The following is a 10278-nucleotide window of genomic DNA, read 5'->3' as shown; positions in this document are numbered from 1 at the left end:
CGCACCATGGCCGAGGCCCCGCCGGGCACGGAGCGCTGCCCGCACTGCGGGCGGCCCTTCAAGCGGCTCCGCGCTCATCTCCCGCACTGCAAGGCCGCGCCCGGCCTGGAAGCGGGCGGAGACAGGAGGCGGGAGGAGGAGGCGGCCCTGAGGAAGAGGAGGAAGCCGCAGGCCGCTGCCCAGCCTCGGGTGGAGGCCCAGGCGCTGGTGGAGGCCGAGGCCCGCGATGTGGCGCAGTCCCTCGACCTGCTGCCCGAGGAGGTGGCGGGAGTCCCGGAGAAACTTCGGGACGGGGTGAAAATAGTGATCGAAAATCACCGCGTCAAGGTGGTGAGGGAAAGGAGCGGCCCTGGGGGGCGGTGCGGGGATGGCCCTAAAGTGCTGCGATCAGCCGAGCCCGAGGGAAGAAATGCCCCGAAAGCAGCGCACGTGGAGGTGCCTGGCCAAAGAGCTCCCGGCTCAAAGGGAGGAAATGCGGTTAAAACACGTGGGCTGCACGGTCACCCTGAAGCTGACAGCAGAAGGAGCCCCTCTGACCTCGCTCAGCAGGAGAGAACAGGCAAAACCCTGACAGAAGAGAAGCAAGCGTACGTGGAAGCTGCTGCGGAATACAAAGCCCCTCTTTCTGTTTCACACGCCCAGAACCTCCATCTGTCAGCGAGAGAGGATTGGATAGGTCACAAGGAAGGGACATCCAAAAATTACCTAACTGGCATACAAATGCTCAGTGTGAACAAGAAGCAGATGGCTGTCGTTTCTGAGCCCATCCTGAATGCAGGGAGGGACAGCAGGCTGGCTTTGGACCAGTCCTTGCTCTACACCTCCAAAAGGCAACCCATCTGTCTCCCCCAGGCCTCTGGCAGAAGCACACAGTCAGGTGCCATGGGTTTGGAGTGGTTTCCAGACTTACATTCTAATTACCACAGTCTGAGCATGTTTCCTGGGAAGTCTATTCAGGACGATGTGGGGATCACAATGAAGACACCAAAGGGCAATATCTCAGAAGGACAGCAAGGTAATGTTAGAAACAAAAGTCTGCTGCTGAGATCTGCTGTACTGACAGGCTGAACTGCAAAACGTGAATGGAAGAGGAGAGGTAGGAAATCCTGAGCTGCTGAGGATGTTGCTGAGTTTTCAGCAAGTGTTCTGGATCAGATCTGAACAGGTCTAAGTCTAAGGACATTACCTATCCAACTTTCTCACCCTGGAAAACCAAGGGTTTGTGTTTTTAGGTTTGACTTGCACACCAGAGCCAGTAGAGCCAGCTCACTTTTTGGAAGGGACAATTCGCTCTTCCTTTCTGAGCAATCTCAAGGTCAAGACACTTGCAGATACACAAGTTACCGGGTCCATGCTCACCGCTCATTGCAGGAAGCGCAAGCACAACATGTATTGGCCTCAGTTTCCTCCCTTTGACCATTCTAACTTCTCATTTTGCAGGTCCTCTCTCAGAAAGGCACCTGATGGATGTAAGGCTGGGGGAGCTGCCCATGTGGCTCACCACCTGTGACTTTTCTCCCCGGGGGCTGCTTGCAGGCGTGCAGAAAGGTGAGGCTAAGTTTCTAGCTCTTGTGGCAGAAACATCCCACTTTACCTGATAATGTGCTGCTGCAGCCTGGTCCAAGGGGCCAATCTAGGTCTCTGTAAAAAAGTAAATCAAGAGACCCAACCTTTTAGCTTAGAAAAGCACATGAAAACCAATCAATCAATTCCATCTGACCAGTATACGGTTTGACCCTTGTGTTTCTATTCCAACAGTTTGGAGCAGTTATTACAACAAATACATCAACGTGAAGAGGGGCGGAGCAGCTGGAATCTCCATGCTCCTCGCTGGGTACTGTGTCCTCAGCTACAGCTGGAACTATCAGCATATCAGTAAGATTTCCTTCTTGGTATCTGTCTTATTTGAGGTAATCCCCGTTTTGCAAAAGCTGCTATGATTATTTAATAGTCACGTTATTTTAGGCTCAGAAGTAATTTAAATACTTTATCAGTAAAACTAATATCAGAGCTCAAGGAACAGCATTCTGATTTGGCTTAGGAAAGCAGAGGAATTTAGTAAAAGTGGTGGTAACAGTCATCAGATTGCAGCTTCTCTCTAGCTACAGCCAGGAACAGTCAGGAGCACTCTTCTCCCTTTGCTCTGTGTATGGCTTGAGGTATTCCAGCTCATTCCCTGGATTTACTCATAAATGACACAAAGGATTAACTGGTGTCTGTAGTTTCTCCACCAGGACTTGCTCCCATGTGCAGCTTTATAGTAGATAAACAATGAAGGCTGTAGTCAGACTCCTGCTCGTCACTGCTGGGGAAAGTACTCTTGTCATACAGTCCCTGAGCACAAGGCTGTGCTAACTTTTATTTTATTTTATTTTTTTTATTTCCCCAACCCTTTTTTGCTAGAGTGCTATCGCTGGCGTAAGTACCACTGAAGAAGCTGCAACAACACCCAGGAAAGACTGGTAAATGTTTGACAGAGTCAGCACAAGCTCCTGGGACCAACAGGGTTTGAATCCTCAGTGAAACAGCAGAGGCCCATTTCCTGTCAGAGACAGGCTCTTAAGCTGTTGATACTGGGAGAATGCTTTTCAGCTACCCTCCTGCAGATAGAGGGGTATTGCTGACAGCCTGCAGTCACTGCTCTGTGGCTCAGCGTTCAGTACTGAAAGACAAGAAGATGTTAAGGCAGCTCCTCATAGGTCTGCATGCAGTAGATTTCCTGTGGTATTTGGCAAAATATGTGGTAGATCATTGCAGAGAGGGGTTAATAAATAACCAGAATAACCATTGCCTTAAGTTATCAGAGCTGTACCTAGCACTGGGCACCTTCTACTTTCTTCTTGCCACAATAAGCAAGATTATGTTTGTAGTTAACTTGTGAAAGGAGAGTGATCCCTGCAGAGCCCTTCTACAAAGGGGTGCCTGCTTCCCTTAAACACTGCCTATGAGTCTACCTGGGCTCTGAGACAGCTACAGGAAGGATCTTTGTGGAGGTTTTAAAGCAGCAGCACTGAGAACACAGTGCCCTATTTCTGGAGGAAGAAAATCCATTGGATTAGCTGTTGTGCCCAAAGGGCAAACCGACATCAGACAAATGAGGACAGTTATGAGAGTGCTAGTTGTAGCCTGCCATCCTCAAACGTGTCTGGAAAAGGGTTGGTCATGTTACAGGCACAAAAGGAGGCCAAAAAAAAAAGAAAACACAACCAAAACTCTTTATTCTAAGTGGGGTGCAGGAGAACTGTGTCAGAGGTGTTTCACAAAGAACTCCCTTCTCACCAGCAATAAAATCCTTGTGAATTTTTCTTTCCTGTTTGGTCCTGTGCATTCTTAAACATGGTGATTTCTTGCCTACTTCCGACGTGACCAGCACACCCCCACTTTCCTTTGACTCAGGCACAAGCCATTTCCACCCTTAGCTTCAGATTTGTGGGCTGGTAATCTCCTAGTGCCATCTCCCTGCTGCACCAGTCCAAGCGTAGCCACATTCCAGCTGTGCAGGAGGGGACGGAGGCAGTGACTGCTGTGGGAATATTGAATTCCATTAAGGAAGATGCGATTTCTCTTTTGCTGCTCAGGCACATAGCTGTAAGAGCAAGTGCTGAGCATAGCCAACAGGCTTTTCTAGTCCAGCAGCTGTCCTAGTGGCCTGTCTGGCTCCATCATGTTGTACATCTCCCTGTGTCTTCCTTCTGCTTTCCCTGTGAGAACGCTCATTTCCTCAGCAGGATTTCCATTTGATTCTTCCCACACTTGCCAACATAGTGACCTTTCTGTCTGCTCCGGGGAAGGAACAGAGAGAGGCAGGCATCAATTTTGTGATAGATCAACCCTGTGCTGTTTTACCACGTGTTCTTGTCCCATCATTTCCAAGTGAGTGGACTAATGGAGCTATACCTCATCTGACACAGCTTGTGCCTATAAGAAACAGCCTAAGGCTTATTACTACAACAACCCCCTGCCTCCAAGACTGCTTGCCACAGCTATTCTACTGCGTGCCAAGTGTTTACAATCAAAGAAGTCTCCGTGTTATCACTTTCACTCCTTACCTCATCTTCTAGGGGCTGCGGTCCGTCAGCCCCAGGCATGCTAGATTCACAAAACCCACTTTCAGAGAGCCCCCCCACAGCTCGTGCTGTCCCTCTCTCCCACTCCTCCAAGGTGAGATCATTGTTCTCAAACCTCCCAACTCCAACATCACCCACCTTGAAGCAGATGCCTGGTTTGGTGGGCACTGTAAGATGATGGAACCGTTGCTGGGGTTCCTGGGCTGCACTGCCAGGGACTGGGTGGTGCTGGTAATGAGCAGTAGGGGCTCTGCAGGTGACACATCTTTGCATCCACTCTCCCCCCGGCAGCATGTCCTAGCCATGCCTATCTTCTGAGGACACTCTGCTCCTTGGTGGGGACATGGGGCAGTCAGATTCAGCAGCCCCCAGCTCCTACAGGAGCACTGGGGCAGGGGCACAGAGCAAGAACACGTCAGTTTGAGATGGATCAGTGTGGGGACCTCCCCTGTATCACCTTTGCTGGATCTGTGCTGTGCATCATCAACCCGGCCTTGAGACTGCAAAGGGACACGAGGACAAGAGTTACCCCCCAGGACACAGCAAGCAGTACCCCCTCATGGGGCTCACAGCCATCCAACGCTGTCCCCAGGATTCACATCCCCCAGCCAGCCCTATCTGGCTGCACGCCAAGCTCCCCTCTATCTCACCCCATACTTACTGCATAAATTTGCATTTAGGTCCAGCAGGGCAGAAACCAACAAGGTAGTTGGCACACATCACCCTGTGTGTGTGCTTGTACCTGCACAGGGGACCTGCCACGCACAGAAGAGCTCCCTGTTAGCAGGGACACAGCGCTGAGCCCGGATCTCTGCCAGGCACCAAGTAGCACTCCCACACAGCCCCCAAAGCTCACCCTTCTCTGGCTCCATCACCTTGCAGGATCTGGGGCCAGCAGAAGGGAGCAGACCCCTCCCCCCCCCCCATTACCAGCAGGTGGTGAGCACTGTCCCACTATCTGGTCACTCACCATGCCTGCAGAAGCCTCGGTCATACCAGGGACAGTCCGTGGTGCCAACTGTGGCATCAACATATGGGAAGGGACAGTTCTCACTGCTGCACTCACCTGTGGGACTGGGGGGAGGGGAGGGGGTGAAGGCTGGGACAGCACTCACCCAAGCCAAACAGCAGAAATATGGAATAAACAGGTGCCCAGGGGCATGCAGCCTCGGGCAGACACTGGTGGCATTTCTTCCCGCAGACAGGAGGTGGCATCAGGCGATTGCTTGAGGCCAGACCCGGAGGACACGGGGGGCTTTGGTGGGACAGGCTGCAGGGTCCTCATTCTGCTCTTACCGAGTTTGGAGTGGGAGCAGCGCTTGGGGATCGCAGTCATGTTGGGCTTGTGTAGGAAGTCACAGCCACTGCTCCATAAAAGCAGTGCTTGCAGACCACCACCCACCTCATTCCATTGTGTAGGATCACCCCCAGAACGCACCCAGCTCATACAGGCAGTGCCTGAGTACCCCGTATGTTCACTTCGGGGCATTCAGACCCTCCCCTCTGTGCTATTGCACAGCTCTGGTCCAGAGGAATGTGGTACTGGGGAGAAATGATAGGCTCTGAGTAGTCAACCTTCTGTGCTCCAAACCCGCATCTTGCAGGACACACAGATGTGGAGAAGCCCACTATGGTCATGGTGTGGTGACAGAGCAGAGAGAGGCCCTATCCTGCTCCCTGATGCCCCCAAGGAACTGCAAAATAGCACTGGTTCCACCCATCCTGAACCCTTCACAGCACTCACCTCTGATGCAAAGCCCTCAGGTGAAGAACTTGCAGACAGCCAACCCCAGCTCTGCAGGGAGATCAGAGGAGAAGGAGCTTAACCCACAGCCCTAGTGCCAAGACCACCATTCCCCAAGGGGATGAGCCCATAACTCTTCCCACAGAGCTGCACTGGATGCATCCTCAAGGGAAGCAATGCCTGAGGCCAGCCCAGCAGAAATAATACATCAGCTGCAGCAAAGCAGGGAGAACCCCAGCACATTCTGCAACTCTGCTGCTCTCCACGGACGCCACAGGACCCTCAACTTTCTGTCTTAACCTGGGAAGGACAGGAGCTGGGCTCCTTGCTGCTGCTCTGTGTCAGCCTCTGCATCAAACCTGATCCTCTCCACACCAGCTCCTCCATCACTCTGTAGTCACTAATTCCCAGAGGCACTCAGAAACCTCCTCTTCCTGCCCCCAAAGCAAGCCCAGCTGAAGCAGACACCCAGTGCCCTCCATTTAGGGGGAGAAGCTACCCACATCTGCTCTCAATTTGCAGCCATGATTGCCTGGTGCCTCAGCCCAGCTGCGGGGAGCCCAGCCAAGGTCCCCCAACCCTGGTGATGCTTCCTTGCATCAGCATATGTTTCCTCTCTGCCGGTGCTGGGAGAGCAGCTGGCAGTGGCCCTGACCCACAGTGGGGTCTGCAGAAGCTGACTCTCACCCCAGGCTGTACGCTCAGCAGGGAGACCTGACATCAGAGCTGAATGTGGTCTTCATGCTGTAATTAAATACCCAGATAGCAAGGGATGGAACCTTTTGTTGCGTCTTGTAATGCTTTGAACACTGCTGGTGATGCAGAGCTGCACCATCCCCAGTCCCACTTTGCAGTGCCACATCTCCAGGCTCACAGTGGGGACAGCCAGCTCACTCCTTGCACCCCATGAGAAGCCCCTTTGGCCTCACTGCCAGGCTGTGGGCTTGTACATGTGCAAGGCTGCAGTAGCATGAGTGAGAGACAACCCTGGTGTCACACTGCCTCCCAGGGCCACTCCAAGCAGACCCCTGTCCCTCTTCCATCATGCAGTTCCTGCAGCCACGCACATCCCCATCACGTGCCCGGAGTGACATGGCCTGACACATCAGGGATGGAGACCTGCTCCCATTCTGTCACTAGCTATAAATGCACTGGAGCAGTGCTGCCCGCCTGCTGAGCGCCGCCAGCGGGGCTGCAGCCTTGCACCGTGCACCCACCAGCACCCAGTAGTTGTCCCGATGGCATCCCATGCAATGTCACATCCCGCACTGGCCTGACGCTCACTGGCATCACAACGTTGCTCCCCATTAGCCCTAACCCCGCAGTGCTGGCCCTGCACTGGGGCTGTTGTCCCATCCAGGTGAGCAGAGCTGTGTCCCACTTGCACTCACTGAGCTGCTGTGCTTTCTGCCCCGTCGGCTCGCAGCAGTGCGGTGCTGCCGAGCAGAGGCTGGAGCCGACAGGCGTCACAGCAATGGGAATGGCTTTGTGACAGAGCCAGGACTGCTGAGCACCTGCCCTGGGGCTCTCCATCCCCACAGTACCCTCCAGGAAGGGGTGCAAAACCCCAGAGACCTTCTCAACGTGCTGCTTCACATCAGGGCAACAATAAGGGACAGGAAGAGCCTGACGACCTCTCAGGACACAGAGACTAGCACCATCGGTTTAGGGAGGATGCTCAGAGCCCAGTGCAGCAATCCCAACCCAATGGAGCAGGGTGGGAGCAGGGTAGAGGCATCCCGGTGAGCTCAGAGCAGCCGCTGGCCCGGCTGCCAGCTGCAGCTGCTGTTGTTCTCCCATCCTGAACAATAGTCCAATGTCCCACACCGCGGGGCATTGTGTCGGCACAGGACCCCATTGTGTCCCCACTGCAGCTCAGCGCCTGATCCCAGCAGCATCACCCTCCCAACCTCTTGTGCAGGGTGGTGGGCACCCAGCCCAGACCCTCCCAGGCCTGGAAAATAATAAAACAGCCAAATCCTTCCCTCCTGGTTCAGCCCTGCAGAGCCATCTGCTTGAGGATGAGGAAGTGCTCCTGGACCGCTCCCCCCCATCTTATCCCGTCCCATCGCCAGGCAGGGAGCAGCAGAAATCCTGCTGTAGGGTAGGCATACCTGCTGTGCTGGACACGGCCCCACCATCCGCTCACCCCAGGGCTCACAGCAGGGCACCCCCAGCCCTTGGGACTGGGGACAGCCAGTCCTGCCCTTCCACCTTCCCCTTCTCCCTGGCTGAAGGAAGCAGGCTGCAGGAGGAGAGGCCACTTGGCATGGTCACCCCTTGGCATGAGCCGGGCTGGCCGGAAGGGCACAGCCCAGAGCCAGATCCGGCCAGCAGGAGCTCACCCGCTTCCCCCACGGCAGGCAGCCCCGCTCTGATGGGCAGATAGAGCACAGCCACAGGTGCCAACACGCAGCCAGGTTGGCACAGCCTCACACTGAGCCGGGGAGCAGCCACAGGGCCTGGGAGGAGGCAACAGCATGGGGTCTGGAAGCAGCACGGAGAAACCCCATCCCCACACGGGACCTGGTGTAGAAGAAGGCAGCCACCCACATCTCACCCTATAGGAACTCAAGCCACTGCTGTCACTAGCATTTCCTTTATTCTTCACATTTTTACATACATGGTATAAAACCTTTTTCTTCCACCTGCCTGCACCAGCACAGCCCCACAGCAGCAGCCACCAGCATGCTGGACTGGGGGGTCCCAGGCATTCATCCCCAGGCACAGACCCACGGTCCTATTGGTGTCCTCAGCACAATTAGTGTCAGGGCCATATGGAGTGTGTCACTGCTGGGATGGAGCATCCATCTGAAGTGTGAGGAGCAAGTCCCCACTGCAGCACAAAGGCAGAGGCTCTCAGACTGCAGAAAGTCCCTAAGAAACCCAGAGCTGCCAGCTGTCCCAGGGCTCTGAGTTCGAGTCCTTCCTCATGGGAAATGTCCCCTCCGTTAAAAAAAAAACAAAAGCAAGAGTAAAGAAAGTTAAGTACAAATCAGAGAGCAGTAAAAACCTTATGGTGGAAAAAAATATATATATTACTAGAGGGACTAAAACGTCAAAGCCTCATCTTGTTTGATTCTATAATGCTTTACGTGGGCAGGGGAAAAAAAGAAAAGAAAAAAAAGAGCACTAGCATCCAAAGTCCAACAGAAAGAACCAAGATTGAGTCTGTTCCTTGTCCAGGGATGCGCTGGAGCTTTCCCAGGGCAGCACTATCCTATCACCATGGGATGGCACCGGCACTCCGGGAGGGAGAGGAGCAAAGCGTTCCTGGTGCTGCCAGCCCCAGCACTGGGTCACCCATCCCTGTGTCCAAGCAATCACAAATGAGAACCAGTCCCCTCAGCTCACCGCCCGCCCTATACCCTGATCTCATCATCATCTTCATCGGCGAAGGAGAACTCCTTGTCAGGGCGCTTCGGAGGGCCCCGCTGGCTCTGTGCCCCCACTGGGAGGGGGCTGCGCTCCCCCGGCCCTGAGGCACAGCCGGATGCCGCACTGCTGTCCCTGGGGCCGTCGGCGCTGCGGGATGGACTCTGGCTCTGCGCGGCCACTGGAGAACCGGGTACAGCAACATCCCCCTCCTCACGGCTCTCCTCCGCCTCGAGGTCTTCATCCTGCTCCCACTGCTCCTTATCCATGATGCTCAGCACATCGCCGAGCATGGAGGGCCCCAAGTCGATGTGGAAGGACATGATGGACTCGGCGTGTTTCATGCCAGCCCCGCTCTTGGCCACCACAACGGGCAGCTCCGTGATGTCCCCGAAGTCGCGCTCGTCCAGACCGGGGCTCAGCGGCCCGGCGGCCGCTCCGTTGAGACGCTGCTGCTCTTCGGGGCTCATCTCCTCCGGCATCTTCTTGACGGGACTGGAGGAGAGGCTCTTGGGCAGCTGCCCCGCGCTCCTGTCCACCTCCTTCTCATTGAGCTGCGGCAAGGAGACGGCATTCTTCACGAAGAGCGCCGAGTCGCGCAGCGAGCCCAGCATGTCCCGCCGGTCACCGCGCGTCACCGACTGCGAGCGCTTGCTGCTGCGGAAGCGGCGGGACAGCAGCCCCGGCTTGGAGGCCCCCGATTCCTCACCTACCTCCGGCTCGCCGGCTTTGCTGGTGAGGAACGAGGTGTCCCCGAACGCATCCCCGGCCCGGCCCACGTGCATGGTGTGCCGGAAGTCCCCCAGCGGTGCGCTGATCATCTCCGCCGTCAGGTCGGCCCGCGAGCGCCGCTTGGAGTGCGCCGAGTTGGAGACGAGCTGCTTGAGGATGGGCATGGTGCTGGTGGTGGGCAGCACGGCCAGCGGGCACGGCTGCTGCTCACGGCTGCTGCTCCACGCACAGGGTCGCACCCGGCATCACCAGTGGGTCACTGCTAGGGGACAGGAGAGGGACACAGTCAGGCGAAGACACCATGGAATCATAGAATCATTAAGATTGAAAAGACCTCTAAGCCCCCAACCCACCCCCACC

At 55.3% G+C, this 10278-nt stretch overlaps 4 protein-coding genes across 5 annotated transcripts in view; 2 read left to right on the top strand and 2 right to left on the bottom strand.

Moving 5' to 3' along the window:
• The first annotated feature begins 6 nt into the window (after positions 1-6).
• On the top strand, positions 7-3305 carry C20H17orf80 (chromosome 20 C17orf80 homolog). The gene is made up of 4 exons (XM_003211512.3): positions 7-1015; positions 1441-1548; positions 1759-1875; positions 2404-3305. Exons 1-4 carry the CDS (start codon positions 7-9, stop codon positions 2430-2432), a joined length of 1263 nt encoding a protein of 420 aa, XP_003211560.2. The 3' UTR covers positions 2433-3305.
• A 96-nt stretch (positions 3306-3401) lies between these two features.
• On the bottom strand, positions 3402-6843 carry LOC109370567. Its single transcript, XM_019621723.2, has 6 exons — positions 6112-6843; positions 5812-5862; positions 5038-5133; positions 4525-4567; positions 4206-4398; positions 3402-3777 (listed from the first exon to the last, which is right to left on the bottom strand). The coding sequence occupies exons 1-6, from the start codon at positions 6196-6198 to the stop codon at positions 3714-3716; spliced, it is 534 nt and encodes a 177-aa protein (XP_019477268.1). The 5' UTR covers positions 6199-6843; the 3' UTR covers positions 3402-3713.
• A 1548-nt stretch (positions 6844-8391) lies between these two features.
• Positions 8392-10207, bottom strand: CDC42EP4 (CDC42 effector protein 4). Of its 2 annotated transcripts, XM_010721481.3 has the most exons (2): positions 9900-10207; positions 8392-9740 (listed from the first exon to the last, which is right to left on the bottom strand). In XM_010721481.3, the coding sequence occupies exons 1-2, from the start codon at positions 10080-10082 to the stop codon at positions 9174-9176; spliced, it is 750 nt and encodes a 249-aa protein (XP_010719783.1). In that variant the 5' UTR covers positions 10083-10207; the 3' UTR covers positions 8392-9173. The 2 variants fall into 2 exon arrangements, with proteins under 2 accessions (XP_010719783.1, XP_003211559.1); XM_003211511.4 differs by having other exon boundaries at positions 8392-10207.
• The window catches only part of COG1 (component of oligomeric golgi complex 1), a 9322-nt gene continuing 9124 nt past the window's right edge, over positions 10081-10278 (top strand). Inside the window, exon 1 of the mRNA XM_010721507.2 lies at positions 10081-10203. Coding sequence (XP_010719809.1) covers positions 10081-10203 — 123 coding nt within the window. The remainder of the gene's footprint in view (positions 10204-10278) is intronic.

The sequence above is a fragment of the Meleagris gallopavo genome, chromosome 20 (genome assembly GCF_000146605.3).
Source record: "Meleagris gallopavo isolate NT-WF06-2002-E0010 breed Aviagen turkey brand Nicholas breeding stock chromosome 20, Turkey_5.1, whole genome shotgun sequence".
NCBI classification, from domain to species: domain Eukaryota; kingdom Metazoa; phylum Chordata; class Aves; order Galliformes; family Phasianidae; genus Meleagris; species Meleagris gallopavo.
Note: the sequence above shows the minus strand (reverse complement) of the source record. Positions and strands in the feature narration are given on the sequence as shown.